Below are 26,802 nucleotides of genomic sequence, written 5' to 3' on the forward strand. Positions count from 1 at the left end.
CAGGAGCCAGGTGCTTCCTCCTGGTCTCCCATGCGGGTGCAGGGCCCAAGCACCTGGGCCTTCCTCCACTGCATTCCTTGGCCACAGCAGAGAGCTGTACTGGAAGAGGAGCAACCGGGACAGAAATCTGGTGCCTCAACGGCAACTAGAATCCAGGGTGCCAGCGCCACAGGCGGAGGATTAGCCTAGTGAGCTGTTGCACCAGCCAAGCCTGGCCATTTTTAAGACATTTGAAATTAATCAGGAAATGGTGGTTTTGCCCTTTTTGATTTCCAGTTAATGAAACCTCTAGATTATCCACATGTCCTTATATTGACAAATTCAAATTATTTCAAATTTTATCAGTACATATGAAAGAAAGCAGTAAACATTCTGATATTGTGGAAAACTTAAGAGTTGACTGGTAGATAGATATTTGAAAACTCATTAGTGCGAGAGTGTTGCATTTGAAATGCTCTGGAGTATAACATCACTTCCTTCTATATAACATTTCTGATAAGTCTACAGCAGGCAACACTCAGTAAGTTAATGTAAAATTACCATAGATTCACCTTACAGTTGAAACTTGGAAATGTGTGGGGTACTATGTGGCTCTGTAGTTACATGGAGTTTGACTAGAAAATTGTTGTAGAGCCACAGAACACTTTTTGGCTCCAATTTCATACTTATTATCTCACATCAGGTGGTTTTTTTTTTTTTTTTTTTTTTTTTTTTTTTTTTTTTAAGGCAGAGAAACAGAGAGAGAAAAGCAGAGCGACAGAGAGAGACAGAAAGAGATCTTCCATCTGCTGTTTCATTTCCCAAAAGCCTGCAACAGCTGGAGGCTGGACCAGGCTGAAGCCAGGAGCATGGAGCTCCTTCCAGGACCTAGAAACAATTTGTGGAGTTAAAGTAAGTAAGCAGAGTTGTCTGCCCTCTCCATGAACACATCTCACCAGATTCCAAAAAGGTCTGTGCTCCTATTCCATAGTTGCTTATCTATTTGATGATTAAAGGAGAGTTCCATTCACACCTAAGTTGGTAGTATACCCCTGACTAGATAAAGGGAAATGTCGATATCAGAAAAGTTTACTTTCACATCAAAGCATCTTCTAACCTCTTGTATGCCCCTGTCTGTGAAGGAGGGTCACAGCCACTGTCCCTGTTTATGTCCCATCCCACATTCACTGAGTGCCCCTTAGGTGTTTCTGTGCTGGGAGAGATGGCTGTGAAGTAGTAAGCTAACTTCAAAATAATTAAAAGGGTGAATGCATAATTTGTTATGTGTGATGAAGGGAATGGAGAGGGCTCAGGAAAAGAGTCCTTTGCAATGGGAGAACTGCAGGTGGCCGAAAGGGATCTCGTGGAGGAGATGGAGTTTTGGCAGAAGATGAGAAGATGGAAAAGCAGCAGACTGGGGATGAAATCAAAGGGGAGGTAGGGGTAGGGGGAGGGGGAGAGATGATAGAGATAGATAGAGATATGTAGACACAGATATAGATATATAATATATAATATTGCAATTACATAAATATAATTAGAAAAGGGGAAAGACTGTGGCAAGGTCATGTGGTTGACCACAGTGGACGCAGAGAATGGAGTGAGATGGTTTTGAAGGATCAGCCCAAGACTGCCCATGTGAACTCATGGGGAACCACGAGGAGGACTTACTTAATGCACAGTGGACGTCAAGGTTCTGTTCAAAGGAATGCCTTGATCAGGTTTATATTTCCCAAGGATTTCTCTGGCTTTTCCATAGAGACTATGTCAGAGAGGGTCATGGAGAGACAACGGGCAGAGTGCAGTAGCTCAGGAGAGACAATGCTGCTGAGTATGCAGAAGGAGCCACACAGACCAGGAGAAATGGGACAATTATGTAAGATGCTGACCTGTGGACAGCGAAGACATTGAGAGAGAAGAAAGCAGCAGCATGGAGAATGAGTCACAGCTTTTTTCCTCAAGTTGTGGAATGATTCAAAATGCAATAGCCTAAGGGAGGAACAGAGTTGTATTTGATCACTTGCTGTATTTTAATGAGGCAGGAAGAGAACCAAGAATTCAGTTTTTGAATTTGTAAAATATTTCCCTTCAACATTTATTTAAAAATAAAATGGTAGCCAATTTTGGGTTTGAATGCTTGAAAACAGGCCTTTTCTGCATTTTTCCCCCATGAATATTACAGATTGTCCCCTATGAGCTCAGGCAAGTTTGGAGATGTCTAACTTAGCTGGTAAACTCAGAGTTACATGATTTGGCTGCTTTCAGGCTTGCACAATGAAAGTTCTTACCTTTGTAAGAAAATAATTAACATATTGTAATTCAATATGTGTTACAATTTAAGAATTATATTCATGTCAAATTATCTCAATTCATACTACTATAAGAGTTTAGGATATCTTTTTACATTAAAACTGTATGAGGAAGCTCCAAACATTACAATGAAGCAGTGAGATGTCAGTAGTCACTAAATTAAATTAGGTAGGAGAAAAAAATCAATTAATTAATTTTTTAAATTTTGGATTCACATTTTATGGGATATAGTATAACATCTCAGCAGATATATACAGCATTGAAGTGACAACCTGAAAGTAGGACTCCATTTGAAGAGCATCCGAGACTCCATCTTCAGAAAGCATCCTCCACCATGAGACTCTGGTCTGAAACTCTGGTCTAAAACTAAGACAATAACAATACACTGCATCCTGCTTGGCAAAACACAGAAATCCCCTACCATGACTGCTCAAGCTTAAAACAGATAGGCTGCACCTGGATTAATGTTAAGACTGTAATTTGTCTATGTCCCACATATGATTTAGGGACCTGGACTAATGTCAAGGTTGTAATTGCTTTCTTTAAGCTTGTAATTGGTATTCGTTACTCATATGCCTTAGGTCAGCTTGACCCTAGTAACCATGTATTCCACGTCCCCTCCTTGTGGTTTTTCCCCTTGGAAACCCTGTTGTTATGAGCTTCAGGGTTGGGTTCTTTAGGGCATGAGCCCCCTCTCCACCGCAGGCAAGAAAGAACTCCAAAGGCTATCAGTGTGTGGCACTCCTCTGTCAGCACTTGCTCAGGCACCACAACATAAGCCAATCACACTAGGCTAGTAGCGTTCCCATTTTCTGAATAGTCAAACGTGAAATTCCAATGAACCATTCAATTAAAAATGCCAATTAGACAGCTGCAGATTTAGAGTTGAAATTGAGAGTAGACTGGGTTAGAAACAGGCATTTGGATGCGACTGGAAACAATTACGCTTAGTGAAATAAGACAGTCTCAAAAAAAGACAAATATCATGTGTTTTCCTTGATTTTTGTTAAATAATATACAGGATACAAAAACGCAATGTATATGAGCAAAACTGACAAAATTTTGAGATTGTATTATTATTTATAGCCCGTGTCTATACTCTTGAGGAACACTGATTTTTCTACTTACTACTTGTTGAATTCTTTATTTAGTGGAAGGTTAAGGTCGTGATTATAAAGTATTGAAAGTATGTCATTGCAAAAATTAAAAGAAAAATAAGAAGATGGAGGGAGAGTTGGGGTGATAGGGAGGGAGGGGGTAGGGTGGGAAGTATCATTATGTTCTTAAATCTGTGTATATGAAATATGTTCCCTATATATAAATTTTAAAAAAAAGAAAGAGAAGTAGGCATTTGGTAGTTATCATCACGTATGTGGTATTTAAAGTCTTAGAACAGATGATCTCTTAGGAAATGAAAGTTAAGTTTCAAAAGGGAGTATATTCTAGAAAAGCCAACCAGCACTAAGAGGTCAGGTTTAGAGGAAGAATCCAGAAGATTGGAAAGGACGTTACAGAGATGGACTCAAAGAGAGAGACTTTGGGATTTGGAGGCTAGAGACACAAAATTTCAAAAAGGAATAATTGGTTATGTGAGTCAAATAATCTGAAAATATCAGGTAAAGCAAGTAGACTACTGACCATTAAAAACCTAGCCTTAATGGTTTCAGGAATTGTTGAGAGAAGAAGCCACACATACATGAAACAGTCCCTAGAGAGAAGTTTGGTCAAGCTCTTGCAGGATAAAAGACAGAGTAAGGCTGTAGGTGGCCAGAATGATTGAGAATGACTGAGCAGATGGGCGACTATGAATGGGGGAGTGCGTACAATGTGTGAACCTGGGAGCCGGAGTGCTTGCCGAGAGACAAGTGCAAACAACCAAGCAACAGACACAGTGCTGGTCTCTTCTCTAACTGCCCTCCAGCAGAAATCCACAAATTAAAGAACTGAAATCGTGGTAGTAAACATTTTTTAGGAACAATTTTTTTTCAGAAATCACAAATGTCTTCAAATATAATATTTTTATACTCAACATCTTAAGAACAATTGGATTTCAACCAATTTCTACATTGTTCTTGCACCAATACATTTTATAATTGAAGTTGTATTTATGTCAAATTATCTCAATTCATATCTTTTCACATTAAAACTGAAGGAAAAGGGGCCGGCACTGTGGTGTAGCAGGTAAAGCTGCCGCTTGCAGTGTTGACATCCCATATGGGTGCCGGTTCTAGACCCGATTGTTCCACCTCCAATCCAGCTCTCTGCTATGGCCTGGGAAAGCAGTACAAGATGGTCCAAGTCCTTGGGCCCCTGCACCTGTGTGAGAGACCTGGAAGAAGCTCCTGACTCCTGGCTTTGGATCAGCCCAGCGCTGGCCACTGTAGCCATTTAACCAGCGGATGGAAGATTCTCTTTCTGCCTCTAACTCTGCCTCTTTGTAGCTCTGCCTTTCAAATAAATAAATAAATCTTAAAAAAACAAAAGAAAGTTCGTGGATAGAGGGAACTAAAAGATAAGTTCATTTAAAAAACTAAATGCAAAAACTCCAAAAACTATAATTAAGGAAGCAGTGAGATTAAATTATATTAGGTAGGAGACAAAATTACTAGATTAATCAATAGAATATTGAAATACGTAGCTGAGTTACAACATATAATATTTAATTTATTATCTTAAATCCTATCTCACCTCAATAAACACTTTATTCCTAAAGCCAGAAGATTGCAAATGTTTTCTCAATTTTAAAAATTGGTCTTATGGCATACAACATTTTTTATTGTACCATAAATTAGCCTTGGGGAAAGTCTATTATAATATTTTAGTAAGGGTAAAAAAAGGACTTCAGGTTTTTTGAAAGTTTTAACCCAGAGAACTGAGAGAGGGCTCAGAAAACCAAAACCATGTTTTACAAGGTCAGAGTTAAAAATTTATCTCTATGCTACAGAAATGATTATTCCCTTCACTGAGGAAAAAAAAAAAAAGATCTGAAATTCAATATTCCTAGATAAATGGCTCTCTCCAAAATAAGGGCATTTCAAGAGAATCAAACTAGAATTTTTAAAATATCTTAAAGGAAGTGAGACTGGGGGCATTTTAAAGCATCTAGTCCATTTACCATGAACTTTTTGTAACACCATGTGTCTGCATGCATCTGTGTGCGTGTGTGTCTCTCAATTAAGACAAGAGACATAGACTATGCATTTATTGATACTGCTGTCCCATAGGTGTTCAGTGATGTGAAATGCATGACACGCAACACACTCATGCTAAGGAGCTCCTCTAAAGAGCAGAGTTGTATTCCTGACTCACTAAGCTATTCAGCTGGCTACTGACTAACAAAAGGAAGTCACCACTATCCCACTATCCAAAAATGCATTTCAATCAATGACCTAGGTGATTTCCCCTTTCCTTAAAATGAACGGGGAACTCAATACAAAACCATAACTGATCTGTTACCTCTGTAATAATTTATCAATAAAGTCTTTACTGCAAGCTGGAGGATTGAAGAAACACAAATGGGAGACATCATGGGCTGTGAGACTAATTCATGTCAGTTTTGTCAATGACATTAACTTTGCACACTTCCCTCCGCCCACCCACTGGATTCAGTGACTCTCCTACTGCTGTCGCCCCAGGCAGCCTATCTGATTCTGCCTGCCTTGCCCAGGGGCTGGCACACAGCAGCAAAGTCAAACTCACAGTGAAACTGAGACAAACCCTTAAGTGCTTACTCAAACAGCTTGGTTGACTTCCTCCTCCTTCTTTCGACTAAACCCTGAGATAGTTTTTGCCTGGGAGAAACATCTGTTCATGGAAGTTTCGTCTCAGAACCTTTGCTTATTTCATGAGTCTCTCTGCTGCTTTCAAAGTGACTCCAAAGTCTATGCATCAGAACCCTCTCAGGGACAGCCACCTCCCCGCCTTAAAGGGTGTACCAAAAACACATTCAGAATGATCCATTTCTCAGCCCAGTGGATGACTGGAAATGCCATACGTTTTACTTTGCCTTCTTAGTCATCGCAAAGGTTTGCTATGCTTTATGAATAAATCTGAACTTAGGGCAGAATGCATTCGTATGGCCCCTGTGCTCATTTCCATTTGGAAGCAGTTTTGCTGGTTTGTGCTGTTCTTAAGAAAATGATCATTAAAGGGATATCGAATCAAGACCGGGACAGCAGAATGATTAAGCACTGGTGTTGCTAACAGTCTACCTGATTTGAACCTCAGCTCTACAATTTAAGACTTCTATGACCTTAGGTAAGTCCTTGAGCTTCTCTGAGATTCAATTTCCTCTTCTGTAAAATGGCAATAATAATAATAACTACTGGCCTTGTAGGGTTAATGTGGAGATTAAATATGTGAATACAGTTAAAATGTAGGCACTTAGGATAATGTGAACTAGCATCTATTCATAATAAGCTCTTCACAACTCTTAGATAATATATTTGCTGCCCAAGATAGACTCTGGGAGACAAAAAAAATCAGCATGTAAACATCTGGCTTGCCAAAAACATGCTCCTGCTATGAATATTCTAGCATAAGCCCCAGGAGACAGCCTGGACTCTTACAGCTGACCCTGACTACACAGCTCCGTAAATCACGATCCTGCTGGCTATGACCTTGGAAGACTCAGCTGCAAGAAAAGGGAAATGGGAGAAGCAAAGGCACAAAATCCATGAGCAAGTGGTTCTCCCCATCGGGTGAGCTGTGGACCTGCTACTCAGGGCATTCCACTCCCTGTGGAACGTGGACTGTGTCTGGTCTCCTTCTCAGACAGCATATGGAATAATAAGTAGCATGGAGACAATTGGAGAAGGCCCTGCCCAGCAGTTTTGTCCTGTGCAGTGGCCACCCTGGAACCCAACCTTGAAAGATCTGGACACCTCTACTGTAGGCTTCAAACAGACAGTAGAGAGGCACAGATTGTGAAAGAAAGACACTAACACCATGGACACAACCTGGACTCTCCCAGAGGACTTGCTAAAGGGACATAATCTTTGAAAATATTTCTATTCCAATGTCAAGACAAGATAGATGACCTCTCAAAGAAATTTCCTACAAGATACATCAGGTGGATGAGCAAGCCATAAGAATAACCTATCCCTTATATAATATTTGTAAATAAATCTGGGGAGTCTTAATGGAGAAGAAAGACCCATGATGGATATGATATAGCTGGGGAAGCCTACATCAGCTCTGGACCATGCACACAACAATCCTCGGAGACAAGGAAAGAAAAGTGACATGGCTTCTGCTATCTAGCACGAGGCACCAAAACCTTAGCATATCTATGAGACTATGAAAAAGTCACAGGGAAAGAAAATGTGAACACACCATAGTTATGCAACAGACGAAAGGACTGAAACACAAGCGAGATTTGGGAAGTTTACAAGGCAAGGTTTGGGGTGGCTTGGGGAGAACCTGAGAACCCTGGAAAAAGTAGCAGCACCTCTTTTTCATGGTCTGTGCTATCAGTCAATTAGAAAGAAAATATTCAGAGGGCTGAGGGTTATAAAATGTCAAAGTGCTTGTGTATGATCAGCAAAAATTAGAAAAAAAACAGCCTGTTGAGATCCACAATGTAGCAGGGGTCAGAAGACACAGGATTTGGGACAATGGTAAAGGTTCCACTTCAGAAGCCTGCATCCCATATCAGAGTCCCTGGGTTAAGTTCTGGCTCTTAACCTTATTCCAGCTTCCTGCTAATGTGCACCTTAAGAGGCAGCAGGTGATGTTCCAAGCACTCGAGTTCCTGCCACTTACCCAGGAGACCCAGACTGAATTTCCAGCTCCTGGCTTCCAGTTTCTCCAAACCCCATGCAATTGGGAACTGAACCATGGAGATCTCTCTCTCTCTCTCTTTCAAATAAATTGAATTAGTTAAGTACATAAACAATTAACTGATGAGAGGCTTGTCAGACCCACTGCCAAATTCTGCCAGCCAACATCTACCTTATCAGGATGCCTGAGCATCCTTGTATTTTTGATTAATTCAAACAGAAACAAGGAGAGAAGTCAGAGGTTACAGACAACTAAGAAAAGAAATAACAACAAAAAATAGAAATAGTTCACGAGGCAAGGATCATATGTCAGCTCAGAAGCTATATCTCAAGGGATGCTGTGAACACCTTGAATGGTTGGAATGAGACCTTCCAATCCTCACCGTTATGCATAGAGATGCTTCATGGGGAATCTCACAGGAGTCCTCTCTAAAGGACACCCCAATTTCTGCCACTAGTGCAGTCTGGGGGAGTTACTAGCATCAGCTGGTAAATTATGTTTCCAAGGGATTCTTCCTATACTTGGACACAAAATGTCAGGGTACTGGGTTACGGTGGACTGCAGGACACAACAGTGACCTACAGAAGCACCCATGCTGCAACACACCAAGCAGAGTGCAAGTGGCCCAAAGTGTTGGAATCAACAGACAAAGAAGAATTCTGCAAGGAGTCCCAGGGACCATTATTATTCAGTCCACTGCTGCTGTTCCACCCAATGACCAGAAAGTTACTTGGCCACAATGCACTGAGGAGCTCCTGAGTTGCCAGAGAACAAAGACATCAGAGAAGCCCTAAATGTAGACTCTGTACTTGTAACCAGAGAGAGAGAAAGTTGGCCAGCAACTGGTTCACTCACCAAATGGTTGCAATGGTTGGGGCTGGGCCAGCCTGAAACCAGGAGCCTGAAACTCCATCCAGGTCTCCTATGTAGGTGCAGGGGCCCAAGCACTTGGACCATCTTCCACTGCTTTCCCAGGCACCTCATCAGGGCGTTGTATAGCAGGGACTCAAACCAGCACTCAGGCAGACAGTGGCTTAGTCCACTGCACCACAACACAGGACCTTCTATGTTTTTTGATCATCTGTGTAGATCAGGTAATATAAGGAAATTAGCTCAGCACTCAACAGAATGTCTACAGCAGCCAACCGCTGCAGAACAGGGTCCTGCAGGTGCTTTTGCCAGAGGGCAGGGATGCAAGTGGAAGAAATGATGGTTCTTCAAAGGATGCCTCAGAGCTGTGCCTCATACCTGCTGCTTCAGAAATCCTTGCACAGATGCCAAGAGCAGTGCCTGATGTCTCTGAGAAGACCCTGCAGAATGATTGACACCAGGCAAGAGGGAAGGCAGTGAAGATTATGGGGTCAGTTTTCTGGCCCAAGATATTTTTATTAAAACTGTAGCACCTGTGAGTTGAGTATAAAGGGAAGGGAAGGGACAAGGTACGCCCCCAAGATGGCTTACTGAGAATGACTCTGGGCAGTAAGTTAACAAACAAAATGAAACAAAAGACTGTAGGGCTGGCCTTGTGGCACAACAGGTTAAATGACCACCTTGCAACACTGGCATCCCATATGGGTGCTGGTTCAGGTCACAGTTGCCCCATGAACAATCCAGCTTCCCTGCTGCTGCACCTGGGGAGGCAACAGAAGACGGCACAAGTGCTTGGACCCCTGCCACCCATTTGGGAGATCCAGATGGAGTGAGAGGCTCCAGGCTGATGCTGGGTTGGTCTAGCCCATTGAAGCCACTTGTTCAGTGAAGCAGCAGATGGGATCAGATCTCTCTCTCTCTCTCTCTCCCTCCCTCCCTCTCCCTCTCTCTCTCCCTCTCCTTCAAATAAATAAATAAATATTTCAAAAAAACCTGCATGTATTTTTTTTACATCCGAGCCATCCAATCTGATATTGGCAATGGACTCTCAGGAGTCACACAAACCTCCCTCTCCCTGACAATAATAAAACTATTTCCTTGGTTCCATGAAAGCTGTAGGGATCCTCTCATTACAGATTTCCTCCCCAAATCCCTTCTCATCAAGGCAGAGCTGTCATGAGTCAATTTCTAGAGAAAGAATTCTAGGAGGCAGAAAGAATAATACAAGCACAAAGACTCCTCTGTAATAGCCACAGGGAAACATCCCCAGAAAGACTTACCCAGCACTTGTGAACTGCCCAAGTCAAAGGTGTGCTTACCAGGATTCAATTCACGTTCTGTGAAAGACCTTGGGTGTCCCATTGACCACAGTTTTGAAACAGATTTCAAGGAACACTAAATTATCTCAACTTGGTAAGAAACTAAATGAGACACTTTCTTTCTAGAAGTCATTCATTCCTTGTTTGCAGCTCACAGAGTAACCCACTTTTGCTGCAAAGACCCCTAGGACACTGGGCAAGACACTGCCTGGACATTCATTCACTTGCAAGGAGTTCCCCAAACATTTTGTATGGGGGCAAGGTAGGTGGAAAAAACTGTATTGAGATTGAGGTTATCTGTCCACTTCTCCCAAATTCATCTTTCTTATGTTCATTTGATAGTGAAAACACTTACAAATAAGTTAATGGTGATCACTGCAAAAAAAAAATGTGTGTTGTGTGTTTCTGTGTGTTTGTGTGTGTGTGTGTGTGTGTGTATGAATATCTATATTTTAAGAGAGACTTTTTTCAATAAAATGTAAGAACTATGCCTGTTTTTCCTGGATAGCCTCTAGAAAACTAGTAGCTACGTGGGAGCAGTTTTATACTCCCCAGATGAAAATAGAAAAATGGGTAAGTCTCCCCAAGCATTTAGGGCACAAACAGGAAGGGTCTCAGAACCTAGCAGTGGGGGGCCAGCGCTGTGGCACAGCAGGTTAAAGCCCTGGCCTGAAGCGCCGGCATCCCATATGGGCGCTGGATTTAGTCCCAGCTGCTCGGCTTCCGATACAGCTCTCAGCTATGGCCTGCCAAAGTAGTAGGAGATGGCCCAAGTGCTTGGGCCCCTGCACTCATGTGGGAGACTTGGAAGAAGCTCTTAGCTCCTGGCTTTGGATCACCACGGCTCTGGCCGTTGCAGCCATCTGGGGAGTGAACCTGCAGATGGAAGACCTCTCTCTCTGATTCTACCTCTCTCTGTAACTCTTTCAAATAAATAAAATAAATCAAAAAATATATAAACAAGTAAATAAATGAACCTAGCAGTGGAGCAAAGGCAAAAGAAAAGAAGAGATCAAAGATTAAGACAAACTGTTGAGCACAGAGCCTATGATAACATTGCAGGGACCGAAAGACAGCCTGGTGGCTGGTGGCTACTCCTAGTTCCTGTGTCCTGGAAGTTAGCTCTCGCTGCTTCTTTCATGTTTCTGTATTCCCAGAAGAGACATTGATTGCCTTTATTGCAGACTACCATTTCAAGGATACTTGGGTAGTGCACAGCCTGAAGAGATACAGATTATGATGCTCCTGAGCAAACAGGTGTCTCTGTTTTGTTTCTTGTTTTCTGTCCATTATCAAAGACTCAGGTTCCATAAACTAGAGTTTTCCTCCTGTGATATAGCTCACCACTTGTGTAAACATGACCTGGCTTTTCATGTTTCCCTGGGAACTAGAGAGGTGGAACCAAGTTAAACACGGGGGGGGGGGGGGGGGGCTTGCTGCTTGCCGTGACGTGTTTAATGTCACAATCCAAGAGTCTCCTATGTTCTTCAGGCTCCATGAATCTGGAGCAGACCAACTTAGTTAAATCTCAGCCTCTCCACAGCCTTGGCAATGCATTTCCTTATAAAGTGCATTTTTGGTTATGAGGAAATAGTCTTTGCTCCTGAAGGTGTCCAGGGAAGCCTTTAGAGGCTGCAGCACTTGAAGATAGACTGTTCTAACAGGTGGAAGAGGAGAATTCAAGCACCAGGAACAGGAGGACAACTGTCTCCTTGTCTTATAAAAACAAAATTGCAAAATTCAATAAATAACAAAACTAGAAACATGTTATTTGGAAGAAGCAGAGATTTTGAGCTACAGAAAAGAAAAAGAACTTAGAAGGATAACTCAGAATGTTCTAACGGCTACAATAAAAGTAATAATTAACTTACATATGATGGCTTGTGGCTTACTAAGCATTTCCACACATACTATTTTATTTGAGTTGCTCAGTAATTTGTGCACTGGTCTTTATTATTTTCTTAATTACACACTTGAGAAAATAAAAGTTTTCAAATTTTATGCAACTTGCTAAAGATCAAAAGTAATATTTTAAGAAAAAACAGAGATGAATTTATGGTAAATTGAATGAAATTTTAAAAGAAAAGTTTTGGCCATAGGATCACAGTATTATGTTACAAATCGCTCCTTTTGCATTTTCAATCTTCCCTTTCCATTTGGGTCCTTTTTTGACTCTGAGAACACATCTTTCTGTGCTGTGCAGAACAGAGTCCCTCTGTCACTCATGTCACTAGCTGTGGTCGTTCCTCTTTGTTTGCGTGGCTAAGATGCTATTAAAGGAAGCATGTACACATCCTTCTTCCCTTCTTCTCCTTTCATTTCAATCCACAGACTTTTCTTCAAAATATCCATACTGCAATCACCAGTGACATTCTAGATGATGGAATCTCTGGTTGCTATCTCAGGTAACCTCACCTTCTGAGAACACTTCTCGTATTCAGACTGTGGAATACCATTCATTCATTTCTTATTATTGCCTTCCTTTCTGGTTATTATTTGTCAGTTGTTTTCACAGATATCTCATCTTCTAACTGTCTCATTATAAAGTTCCCCAGTGTTCCCTCCTGCTTTATCTGCTCTCACTGGGCTGTCTCATCTATGCTCGTGATTTGACAATGACTTACAATGCACAGGATGCCATTCTGTATCTCCAGCTCTGGTTTCTCCCTTGAGGCCCAGCTTCTATATCAAAGTATCAGTTCTACCTCTCAACCAGAGACCCTGTATGAACCTGATATTAAATATGCTGGAAAGCACTTTCTGCTAATGTCCTGGGAAAGCAGTAGAAGATGACCCAAGTGCTTGGGTCCCTGTACCCACATGGGGGCCTGAAAGAGGCTTCTGGCTCCTGGCCATTGTGGCCATTTGGGGGAATTGGTTTTTAGCCTTTCCTTCATCAAACATATATATATATATGTATATATACATATGTATATATACATATATATGTATGTATTTCTTCCTCAAACTCAAATTTTATATACATATGTATATATACATATATATGTATGTATTTCTTCCTCAAACTCAAATTTTATATAGTCCTTATATCAAAATTTTCAATGTCTCCTAATGTTGATGAACAAGCTTTCATTAGTGGTATCCACTGACCCAACTTTTGTGTTTTGTTGAATACTTCAGCCTTAATTTTAGTGTACAGATAGACAAGCATGCTCATAAACACATATGGATGTAAGTTCTTTCCTTGTATGGAACGTTCCTTCGTGCATCTGCGCACACTGTAATAGCTGTGTGGAGTTTCCCTGCGTGACAGTATAAAATACATATTCAGTCTTTATCCTGTTTCCCAGGCATACAACTCCTAAACTCCTTGGAATCTCTACAATGGTAAATGTCTTATCTGTATGCTACTGATTTGGCTGATTACCTGATAACCCCCTCAGTAGCTCCAGGTTGGGGCCTGATCATAGGAAAAAGACCAAGGCGCAATGAAAGTGTTGGGACTTTGAGCCTTGTACCCCCCAGCATCCAGAGACAGGGAAGGGTATGAAGCTTAAATTGATCACCAATGGTCAAGAGTTTAATCAACCATGGCAACGTAGTGATGCCTTTATAAAAGTCCCAAAGGGCAGAGAGTTTCCAGGAGACTGAATACATGGAGGTTCTGGAAGGGTGACCAATCTGGAGAGGGCACAAAGGCTCTTCTATCATCCTTGCCTTCTGAATCTCTTCATCTGCACTTTAGTAACAAAACAAATGGGTAAACATATGTGCTCCCTGAATTTTGTGAGCCCCTCCCAAAAACTAAGGAGTGGATTGTGGGAACCCCGTATATAGCTGTTGGGTCAGATGCACAGGCAAAGCCACCTGGGATTGAAATTGTTATCCGAAGTGGAAAGGGGCAGTCTTGTATACTAAGTCCTCAAACTGTGGGATCTGATATCACCTCCAGGTAGGCAGTGTTCAGAACTGAATTGGATTTAAGGACACCCAGTTGGTGCCCGCTGCTGGGGAGAATTCCCTCACATGCTTTGGGATCACAAAAACCATCTCTGTTATTTTCACGTGAGAACAGAAGAAAGGGATTTGTTTCTCCCACACACTCTGCGTCTTTACTCTCACCTCTATTCAATGTTTTCAAATAAAACTAAAATCTCACTTCCCTCTAAACTTCTGTCCACATGAAGCAGAGTTCAAAGCTCTCCGAGAGTCTTGCAGGTACCCCATTCAGAAAATGCACTTCATTGTTTATCATATCTGCCATTGCCACTATATGTCTCTCTGCACAGAATGTAACGTCTTCAACTGAAAACAGCACACTACTCATTTGTGTGCGTCAGAGTCAAGCACGGTGACAAGACAACAGAACACTAAACACTGTTTGAGTAAATGAGGAAGGACTGAACTTCAATCTCTCTAGCCAGAATTCTCCTGTGTGTGGCACCTCCTCCAACAACATACGGAAACATACAGCGAATAACAACCATGAAACTCCAAGTCAAGGAAGAAGTATGTAACTAAGACACCTAAGCCCTATGTCATAGTCACATTTTCAGTACTACAGTGAAATTCCAGAGGAAACGAGCTGAACAAAGAGGAGAGGTTTATTTACTCCACAATTCTGGAGATTCATGTTCAAGTTCATGTTCAGAGGACATACCCCCACCCCCACCCCGTGACCTCTCACTGGGCCCACCTATTAAACACCACAATTAGATTGAGTTTCTATTCTCTTAGTACCATTAGCTTATGTTTAGTAACACTAACATGATTTAAGGGACTAAATTTTTGCATAAATTCAGGAGAAAATTATGCTCAAACCGCAGGACCTTAGTCATAATTTTTGTTACAGTTTGTTGTAATATCACTAGTAGGAATATGTTTAAAAGTTGAGGCCATTATCCTCATTTTACCTATCAAGAAATAGGAGCTTGATGAGATCATTTTGACTCACATCCCAAAGTAAGTGGTGGTTTATGCTGTATTCCTATGACACTGACAACACCACTAGTATTCACAAAATATTTCAGTTCTCCAGACACTGGGAAGATAGTAGGAATGCAGTGCTCTGCTCCTTTGAAGTTAAACACAGTCATGGGAATTGCTCAGTGCAAAGAACTGTAGGGAATCACCACCAGAGTGAGAAAGCCAACATCCAATCACAAGTTTTCTCTCACTCCCTCTCTGCCACAGCAAATGACAATGTTCAAAGTTGATGGCTGTTCCACCAGACTGTGACTTAATTGAGGACAATGTGAGATTAAACCACTTGCTGACCCGGACTGAAAACGTATTACGAACAAGAAATAAGCTCGATTGTGTTAAGTCACTGAGATTTCATGAATTTTCCAATCATAGCATAGTTCAGTTCATCTTGGCCAATACTCTACAAAAGTCATAACTGCAATAGTAAAGCTTGTTTGACCATAAATCTAAGTAAAACTGAAGTTTTTGCAAGTCTGAGGAATTTAAAGAAATAGATTTGTTTTGTTTTTTTGGACAGGCAGAGTGGACAGTGAGAGACAGAGAGAAAGGTCTTCCTTTTCCATTGGTTCACCCCTCAATTGCCACTGCAGTTAGCCCGCTGCGGCCGGCACACTGCGCTGATCCGAAGGCAGGAGCCAGGTGCTTCTCCTGGTCTCCCATGCGGGTGCAGGGCCCAAGCACTTGGGCCATCCTCCACTGCACTCCCGGGCCACAGCAGAGAGCTGGACTGGAAGAGGAGCAACTGGGACAGAATCCAGCGCCCCGACAGGGACTAGAACCTAGGGTGCTGGCACCTCAGGCAGAGGATTAGCCTATTGAGCCGAGGCACCGGCCAAGAAATAGATATTTAAAGTTCAAAGAAAGTTCTGTGTCTTCAGGGTGCTGAAATAATGGCAATTTCAACATGCATGGTGATTACATTCTTTGCTGCATAATTCCTGTATTGAAAAATGCCAGACATCTGAATACAGAAAGGCTACCAACAGGAAATTCAGTTTGAAGCAGTACAGCAAACAGGAACCAGAGCCAGATGAGGCAAAAGACATTGTGCAGCCAACATATGTTCCAGAAATACAATCTGGGTCAGAGCTAGGAACTGATGTATTCATCGATGCAAATCAGCAGAAACAGGGTCAGAAACAAGAGTCTTGCATTATCTAAAACAGAGTTGCACATCCAAATTTCAGCCAGAGCGTCAAGGCAAAGTCAAGACCTTTCAGTCAGGCCAAAACACTTCAGATGAGTAGCAGAATTGAGAAAGCCTAAATCAAAGAAAAAGATCCTTATGGTACCACTATCCAAGGTCCTAATCATTCTAATACGATAGTGCATTCTGCATGCCTTTTCACATTGAATCATCAACACCATCCTGTGCAGAAACTGAGGTGTACTTCCCATCACTGGAACTCAAACCCGGTGTTACCTGACACCAAGTCGCATGTTCTCAGACATTATGCTAAATGGCTCCACGGAATTCATCCTTTGTCTTGTACACAGAGAGCAGATATCAATGCCTGGCTCAGCAGCCCACATAAAAGACCATCTAACACAGGGCAGAAATGAAAGCTAATAACATCACCAATTGTAAAAGGGGTAGAATGGGAGATAACTCTGTTGAACAATGGATGAAATGCACATATGAGAGGTGGTCAAGTGTCTCACATACACACACACACGCGTGCACAAACACACACACATCTCAAAGACGCACTGAGATCATCACGCCACAGGACACTGTTTCTTGGTAAAGCTTCGGCATGCAAAAGGCTTTCACCACATTTCATCACAAGTGCTTCAGCATTTTCTCTGGGGCTCCTCTTCCCCTCCCATGTGGTTAGGAAAGGAAGAATGAGAGAGGCTCCAGACTGGGAAGACAAATGTGGGTAGGATGCAGAACCCGGTCTCAACTTTGGGTGGAGAGGCACTGAAATTCACACATGGCCAAGTCCAGTATGCCAGCCTGAGCCATCAGAGAGACAGCTGTGCTTCTGTGCATTGTCTTATAAGCAAAACCCCTTTAGTAGATGACTGTGGCTGATGGAGATACTAGGGTCTTAATCCAGGATTCTAGTTTTTCCAATTTCAGAAACAGGATGAACAACTCATATTTATTCATTTGCCAATCTTCCTAAGAAGTATAAGGTAATTATTAGCTTTGACCATAAGAAGTATAAGGTAATCATTAGATTTGACCTTTCTCATTGCTACTTGTGCCATGGCTATCTGCTGGCTAATCTACCTGAAACACTTGATCTTCAGGGGGGATAACTTACCTCCTTCCCAGGCTCATTATAAAGAGTCAATGAGGTTAAGACTTGCATACTGTACAGAGCAGATCACTACAAATCTATCATTTATGACAATGAGGAGGAGGACTGTTTCATTAAATCCTACAATAACATCTTGGGGTGGCATTCTACTGTTTCCAGTGAGAAAGCTGAAGTTCAGGTATTTTATGTATTACTCTCAGCATTATGCCAACAATAATTAGAAGACATGGCAGGGTTCAACTTCATTGATTATAGGTTCCCTGCAAAGCTGAATGCCTCACTCCAATGGAAGATATTGTAGGGTCCTTATTGAGAAAGAACAGATTCACCATAATTTGGGGACTCTACAATGCCAGCTGCTTTGAGCAGCATGGAATTTATGATAGCTTGGAAACGTTCCCACCATAACACAGTATATTTCGAAAATAATTTACATGCTTTATAACACATTTTACATGTGGTAAATAAAAAGCTAGTCCTAAGTGACTATATGTGGAAAGATCCTGAATCACCAGAAATATTATATAGATTTGACACAGAAAATATTATTGCCCATGGAAAGAAGTGAAACATCTTAACTTTTTGCTGTGTTGCAGAACTCTGGAAGGAAGCCCTGACACATCAGCCTGACAGACAAGGGATGGGCTGAGCTCGACTCTCCACACAGCAGCAGGAAGAGCTCTCCATCTTCTAACACAGCGTGGATGAATTTACATAAAGAATGGAGAAGACAAAGACACCCCTCTCCCACACGTCCATGCAAACGCTTCCCCTGGAGTGACTCAGCCCCAAATCCTCAACAGGAACATGGGCACAGCTCACAGTGGCAGCCATGGCAGGCTCCACATTAACCGCCTTCCATATCTGTGGGCACAACACGGAACGGAGGCTGCCAAAAGCTTCAGGAGCTTCTGCTTTGAGAGAAGAATCCAGCCAGGGAGCAGAAACCAGGCATTAAATCTGCACGAGCCGCATTGTGCTGCTTCTCTACGTGACCATCAAGACTAGTTCAGACAATAACAACGAAAGTCCTCCCTCCATTGAGATAACAATAATAGACAACAGTCACATTGCTAATTTCTAGGCACTGTCTTCATTACCTCACATACAGTAATTTATTCAATGTCGTACTCAAAACACTGGACATACTTTTTTTTCTCCATTTTTATAAGTAAAGAAACGAGACAGATGTTAATTAACATTGCCAGCAAAGTCAGTTATCTCAAGTATAATAGGACCAGGATTTGAATATGCACTGTCTGATGTGCTAGCTGCTTAGTTGGGAATGCTGTGCCAATAGCACTCCCTTTACCCCTCACTGACTTTAAGAACTTCCCACAAGCCAAGAAAATAGAGCTACAGGGTACATTGTGGCAATTGTGGTGAGATTCCAAAAATCAGGTAAGTGTCTTGAAGATATGACAATCCCTGCATTCTATTGGCCTATCATGCAAGGATTTGCTTTCCTTGAGGCTGGGGTTCTGTGAGTTCATTCATTTTGCACGAAGGATCCACAGCGCCATCCCTTACCCCCTCAAAACCTATAAAACAGTTACTTGGTATACATGTATAATCTTAGAATGTTGCAAACTTTACATTAAATCAGTGTCTGGGTTTTTCCAATTTGCTTATTTAATGCATGTAGCAATTTATTTTTTCAACATTTTCTTTATTTAAGTAAGAGAGAGAGAGAGAGAGAGAGAGAGAGAGAGAGAGAGAAACAGAGACCTTTAATCTGCTACCTTCTTCCCCCAATACTCCCAACAGCCAGGTGGGGCCAGGCTGAAGCTGGGATCCAAAGACTCAATCCAGGTCTCCCACATGGGTAGCAGGGATTTGACTATCTGAGCTATCACCTGCTATGTCCCAAGATGTACATTAGCAGGAACAGGAGCTGGGATTTTAATCCAGGCATTCCAGGATACATTTTAACTGCTATGCCAAACACCTGCCCCTGCAACTCCTTATTGTTTAAAAAAGTTTATTAATTAATTTTTTATTTGAGGCACACATAGAAAAACATACTGAAAGAGAGATCTTCCATTTACAGTTTCATTAGCCAAATGGTCACAACCGCAGGGACTAGCCCAGGACAAAGCAAGGAGCCAGGAACTCCATCCAGGTCTCCCAAGTGGGTGGCAGAGACCTAAGTACTTCAGTCATCACTTGCTGCCTCCCAGGGTGCATTAGCAAGAAGCTGGATTAGAAGCAGAACTGGGACTCAAAACCACTTTCTTAGGGGATGCAGGCTTCCTAAGCAGCATCTAACTGCTGTACCAAACATCTGGCTCCTCTTATTGCAAGATTAAAATTAAGAAACTGAATACACTCTCCCACTGTTCTAATGAAGCTTGGAGGATGTCACTTTATCTTTATTGCATTTCAAGAAGAAGCTGATCCTTAAATGCCCCTGATTAACTGATCACATGAACAGCACAGAAAACGTACTATTTTTACCCTCTTTGTGATGATAAGTATGTTTCTAGTTATATTTTGACAGTGGCAATTTATTAGCCAAGGGTAGCTTCTAATGATATTCTTAGCTTTCCTAATTAACAGAAAACCTGTTCCAGGAGGAGACCTAGCACTTTTCATGTCATCCGTCTTGACCATCTGAAATGAGTAGTGAGTGTAACGACCCTGGAATCAGCTCTGGTTTTTGTTCACAGTCAATATGCTCATTTTTCTTCTCTTAAATCCATTAAAATAATGTTCTTTATTCACTGCGTTACTGCAAGATCAATTTACTGAACACTTAATAGTCCTTGTCTCAATTTGTTTCAATGTTCACGCTTAGGATCATCTCCACAAATTGGTTACTAAACAAGCATTCTTTATAGTATACAGATGGTATACGAAGTTATATTTTCCACTTCTGATGGGTTTCTCGGGAAGTAATCCTAGCAAAAGTTGAGGAGTAGCATCTATATTTAAAAGTGTCCCATAATGCTAAGTCAATTATATAACATTAATATAGCTAATAGTTCAGTAGAAATGGTTTTCTGTTTATTAATTCATATGGAATTTTTATATTTTAGTACTAGTAATTATTAATGATATTTTAGCTTTTGTAGTGATATGTTACTTATTTTATATTAATGCTTCCATAGGCATTTTTCCTGTGAATGCCGAACACTAAAAAAAATATTATTTTAACTGTTTGAGAGGCAAGGGGTAGGGGGAGAGAAAGAGATCTTAATATACTGGTTCACTCCCCAAATGCACACAATGGCTGAGCTTGGGCAAGACTGAAACCAGAATCCTGAAACTCAGTCCAAGTCTCCTATGTGCATGGCAGGGAACCAGCGACTCAAGCCATCATCAGCTACTTTCCAGAGTGAGTGTTAGCAGGTATCTGGAATCAGGAGTGGGGCTGGGACTCAAACCCAGGTACTCCAAGATTGGCACGGGCCTAATAATTGGTGTCTTTAACGTCTAGGCCAAATGTGCACCCTGGAGAAATAGTTCAGTGATTTAGTCAGGTTGACCATAAAGTAGAGCAAACCAAAACTCAGTGTTTTCTTTACCTGAGGGATTATATCACCACAATACCTCTTTTTCAAGTCAATTCTGAAGCTAAATTCTCTCCCTCTTGAGTGTGTGTGTGTGTGTGTGTGTGTGTGTGTCTTATGTCTCAGTTCTCTTATTTTGCTAGTTTACAGATGCTCACCTGCTAGTTTTAGTGTTACAGCACAGGCACCCTCATTTTCCCACTCATCTTCCGTAATCTACACTGCACAGTTGACTACAGCCGCCTGTTCACTGTCCGAACTTGAGTCACTTCCATTACTATAGACCATTTTCTCGGTTGTCAAATTACACCTTGAAGCACATCACAGTTCGTGTCCTTCTACCATCCAAAGCCCTAAAGTGGTCCTTCCTGACCTGATCCAGTGTCACACTACAAAGTTCGACTCCAACACATTTTTACAGACTTAACTGCACTTAACCCTTTGATGTGTGAGGTGGCAAAATATGGTTTACTTTCCTTCCTCGGGTGTATGCTAAAGTTTCTGTTTTAGCCTTATTTTGCTATTCATTATAAACCTCTTGGTTCAGATTCCTTTCAAATCCTTCTTCCCTTCCTCCCTCACCTTAGCTCAATACGGAAACTCTACGGAACTGTAAACTGTGTGGTACTGACAAAATCCTGCACAGAGAGGGAATCAGCTTTGATCTGCTGGTTTGTATTCCTTCATCTTTGTTCCCTTTTGCAGCTCTTGCACAAACAAGCAGGATGGAAACTGTGCTCAGAAATCTCTAGCTGGTGACTACACAGACAACATTAGCCAGGAACATAGGAAAGGTAGGGAAGTTTAGGAAGGGCATGGTCCTGAAACACGGCATCGGCCTTTCTGGTCTAAAGTTTCCTTGGCGATAAAAGGGTGAGCTGTACTCTCAGTACTCTTTAAAAGCTCTGAGTATTAAGACCATAATTTGATGTCAAAAATAGCTGACCAACTTCCTCAACCTGAGCATACTTGTGTTTTTATTATTATTGGCGAAGAAACTGCATAGATAATTATGGATTTGTAATTTTTCTTCTGAATAACAAGCAGATTTCTCACCTGCTCCCTCCAACGGCTACAGTCCTCCGGCTGAGACAGGACTCTGGTATTGGGGGGTGGACATTTGGAGCAGTGGTTCAGACACTGCACAGGATGGCCCATCTCCTACTGCGTGCTCGGAGTCCTGGCTCTGTTCCCAAGTCCTGCTGCCTATGCCCACACAGCCTGGAAGACAGTGGCAGTAGTTCAAGTAGTTGGGTCTCTGATACCACACGGGAGACACGGCTTGAGTTCTGGGATCCTTGGTATTTGGAGAGTAAACCAATGGATGGGAGGTCTCTATTACTGCCTCTGTGTTTCTCTCTCTCTCTCTCTCTCTCTCTCTCTCTCTCTCTCTGTGTGTGTGTGTGTGTGTCCATCTTTGTTTCTCAAAATAGAAGAAAAGAAGAAAGGAAGGAACGGAGGGAGGAAGGGAGGAAAAAAGGGAGGGAGGGAGGGAGGAAGGGATGGATCTCTAGAATAGCTTTGAAACTTGACTTTTCAAATAACAGACACAGAGGAGTTTATTGGTGTTCCCAACTCATGCTGTTCACCCTGCAAACATGAGTGTGAGCACTCAGTACCAGTACTACATCTGCTTCTTCACACGCCAAATGCCCCAACTATGCTTAACGCTTCACGGCTGGCCCTTCATCACAATCAAACCCCTCCTGAGCCCCATCGCCTCCATGCTACACCACGTCCCGGTGCAGGGACCCTGGCTGCCTCAGCTGCTTCCCTCTCACTGACAAATGAGGTTGTTCCTTCTTCTCTTCCCCAGGTCTTGCATCTGATTTTGTCCATCATCGCATTCTCCCCTCCACACTCACACTCCTACACATTCTCTGCCCGTCGCTTTTTCTCCACTCATCATCTTCCAAGGCCTCTTCTTCCTCCTGTCCACCAACGGATTCCCTTTCTCTCAGTACTTCGACCCAGCTGCTAGTCAAATGCACAACTGAAGTTCGCTTTGTGAAACAGTGATATTCCTAAAAATCTACAGAAAATAACAGAGCTATTGTAAATAGAATCTTACTCCATGGGAGTAAAGAATTTAATAAAACAGCCTAAAGAAGTGAATTATCATGGCCTACCATTTGTATCCATGCACATGAGTGGTTTTAAAGCAGACTCCTCTTTCTTTTTACAATTTTAACTCTACCTCCATGATGGATCTATGACCTGCCCTTTGAAATGACAGGTTAATGACCAGGAAAGAAAAAAAAAAAAAAACAACATTTTTTTTTTCCATTCCTCCCGACATCTCTGAGGTTCTGACTTCAGCCTACTGTGACCCCCAGTTGTATTTCCTCATTGCTGACTTTAGGTTCCTGGCTTCCCTCCCCTTTCTGTGTTACAGGGGTACTGCTTTCCTCTCTGCCAGCCCTTCTCTTCACCGTGTTGCACCTGCAGCGTTTTCCAAGCTTTGTTCCATGCCCAGTATCCTGGTGTCTTCTTGTAGCTCTGACACTTGACTTACCTTTTGTTTTGTGCCATGCCAGAAAAGGATTCTCCAGTAGCTCTGTTTGTGAGCACAAGAGACACAGCCTCTGTTCCCATAGTGAACAGGACCTGAGATCCGTTCTTGAAAATCAACCATACCTGCTGAGCACAACTGCGCAACACCACAGCGTTTCAGTGTGAATACTTACACTCGGCGTATTTCTGGAGCTGAGAAAATTCGGAGGGGCTGAGATGGGCCCATTTTTCCGGGTTTGTCATGGTGCAGGCGAGGTGCTCCCTTACATACCAAGTGAAGGAGATTCACTCAGGGGCTGGGCAGACTGGATGCCTCAAAGACTCCACATGGCAGGATTCAGGAGAAAACACTTGCAAGCTTTCAAAGTCGCAATCTGTCCACAGGGAGCTGCCGTGGGTGACTAGTTTCCGTAACGTGTTCTAGTACTGAAAAGAAGAAAACACAAAGATGGAAAGCTTAGCATCACAACACAAATAAACAATCAGCGAGTTTTAAAATGTTAAGAATTTTTCACCCCCAAATACTGTATTTCAATGCTATTTTTAATATAATACGCCAACTATAATTGCTCATTCATTCTTTAATGACCATTTTGTACACATTTCCTAGTGCTAAATTATAGAAATAAAGAGTATAAAACTTGAAGAACTGCTTTAAAAGTCCAGTTTTATAAAAGTAAATATATTAGTATTCAGTTTTCTAAACACATTCTAAGAGCAGACAAGGTTATCTTTGTTAGCAAACCAAACTAATAAATTGTTTAATAACTAAAGACTATGTATATTATCTGGAGCCACATTACTAGACTAACAAGGTCCTTTATCCCACTGCATGCTGGGTAACCGGATTCCCAGTCACTGGTTGGAATGATGCTGAGCCACAGTGTGCCTAGCTGCAGTCATGCCAATCAATTAGGGGGCTGTCAGGATTTTTTCTCACAATCAAATAAAGAGAAGAAATTTTAGCTTTATACTTTTTAAAAAGATTTATTTATTTGAAAGGCAGAGTTACAGAGATGCAGAAGCAGAGAGAATAAGAGAGAGAGAGAGAGAGAAAGGTCTTCCACTTGCTGGTTCACCTCCCAAATAGCCGCAGTCGCCGGAGCTGTGCCGATCCAAAGCCAGGAGCCAGGACTTTTCTTCACTAAAGTGCAGGGGCCCAATGACTTGGGCCATCTTCCACTGCTTTCCCAGGCCATAGCAGAGAGCTGGATCAGACGTGGAGTAGTCAGGACTCAAACCAGTGCTCATATGGGATGCCAGCACTGCAGGTGGCAGCTTTACCTGCTATGCCCCAGCTTCAACTCCTATACTTTTTAAAAATTCCAATAAATGTGCCAGGGAGAGCAGCTCCCAATGTCTAGTACAAGATTTGCTCAATAACCATAGATGATTTTAGTTTGAATCATTCTTTCAAGTCAATCCCTAGGCTGCCATGGACCTGTATTACCCAGCTACACCTGCAATGGCAGTGAACATCACCGGGTTTCAACTTCGTGTCTCAGTAATCACCCAGACAGGCACTGTCATCTTGAGAGAAAATGCAGTATTTAGGAAGAATTACTTGATGTCTGAAAGTGCATCACGGAGGGCTTGTCTATGCAGGTGTCATTACTGACGCAGCAGGACTGACACAGGTGAGGCTCACTTGACCTTGCTGCATGTGCTATCTCCAGCCTCCCGCTTGTTCTCTGGTACCAACCTCAAGGCGTCACCAACCATCTTATGTCTTTTTTGAAAAATGTGGAAAAAGAGCTTTTTAGTCTCATTTCTTCAAAGTTCCTGCACTCAGCTTTCCAGCAGGGTGGCTTACTATTTAATGATAAAAAAAAAAAAAACAAGCAAACAAGAACCTGAAGATACTGATGTATTAAACGACCTAATTGCTGGGTCTCTTTTCTTTTCCCCGGGGGTCCTTCTCTTGAGTTTGTGGCAGTAATGCAAATCAGGAGGAGTGGCAACGTTCCGTGTACATGTCTGCATGTCACCCACCCGTTTTCTTCCTGCTGATTTCATCCTGCACTTTCTTTGGTCCTAACTCTGCCTCCCTCCAGTTCCATGAAGTCTTTTGTATAAAACAACATGTTCTGGCCTCCCTTATCCAAAGAAAGACAGATGATTCAGCCACAGTTGGCCCATTACGCTCCGTCTCCTAGGGCTTTACACGCTGAGTGCAGTGATTCAAGGACAGGGAGAAAGCAGCTGTACCTGATTCATTACAGAATAATTGGAGACCTGTCCCTGTCTGATCAGGCCTGACTGTCCAGCTCTCATGTCACTTCCAGGAACCAGTGATATTCTTCCAATAAAGGACTACACAGTTGCACATATCAAGACAGTACGTTGAACTCCACACACGTATACGATTATTATTTGCTAACAAAATGTTAAAAAACATAAAATTTTAGAAATCTGAAAATAGATCCACCATATGACTTAACCCTTCCACTGCTGGGAATTTACTCAAAGGAAATGAAATCAGCATATGGAAGAGTTCTCTGTAACCCCATGTTTATAGCAGCTCAACTCATAATAGCTAAGATATGGAATCAACCCAGATGCCCATCAACTGAAGACTGAATAAAGAAATTACATTTGGGATATATATATATATATATATATACACATACAAACACATATATATGTTAGAACACTATTCAGCCATAAAAAAGAATGAAATCCTGACTTTCACAACAAAATCGATGAATTGGATACCATTATGCTTAGTGAAATAAGCCAGTCCCAAAAAAGCCAAATATCATATATTTTCCCTGATTTGTGGTAACTAATATACAGAGTACAAAAATAATACATATAAGTGAAATTGACATTTTGGGATGTGATTATTGTTTATAGCCATAATCTATACTCTTTTTTTTTTTTTTTTTTTTTTTTTTTGACAGGCAGAGTGGACAGTGAGAGAGAGAGACAGAGAGAAAGGTCTTCCTTTGCCGTTGGTTCACCCTCCAATGGCCGCCGCGGCCAGCGCGCTGCGGCCGGCGCACCGCGCCGATCCGGTGGCAGGAGCCAGGAGCCAGGTGCTTTTCCTGGTCTCCCATGGGGTGCAGGGCCCAAGCACCTGGGCCATCCTCCACTGCACTCCCGGGCCACAGCAGAGGGCTGGCCTGGAAGAGGGGCAACCGGGACAGAATCCGGCGCCCCGACCGGGACTAGAACCCGGTGTGCCGGCGCCGCTAGGCGGAGGATTAGCCTAGTGAGCCGCGGCGCCGGCCCCATAATCTATACTCTTGAGCAGCAGTGGTTTTTCTACTTGCTACTTGTTGAATTATTTATTTAGTA

General features: G+C 42.1%; 1 protein-coding gene across 16 annotated transcripts in view; it reads right to left on the reverse strand.

Moving 5' to 3' along the window:
* The window catches only part of DGKB (diacylglycerol kinase beta), a 773,939-nt gene that overhangs the window by 663,962 nt on the left and 83,175 nt on the right, over positions 1–26,802 (reverse strand). For all 16 annotated transcript variants that reach the window (XR_011382945.1, XM_051832536.2, XM_070059385.1 and 13 more), the window contains exon 2: positions 23,676–23,928. Coding sequence is in view for 15 of the 16 variants with exons in the window: in XM_051832536.2 (XP_051688496.2) it covers positions 23,676–23,745 (70 nt within the window). In the remaining variant the exon portion in view is untranslated. The remainder of the gene's footprint in view (positions 1–23,675; positions 23,929–26,802) is intronic.

This window comes from Oryctolagus cuniculus, chromosome 16 (genome assembly GCF_964237555.1).
Source record: "Oryctolagus cuniculus chromosome 16, mOryCun1.1, whole genome shotgun sequence".
In the NCBI taxonomy this organism is placed as follows: Eukaryota; Metazoa; Chordata; class Mammalia; order Lagomorpha; family Leporidae; genus Oryctolagus; species Oryctolagus cuniculus.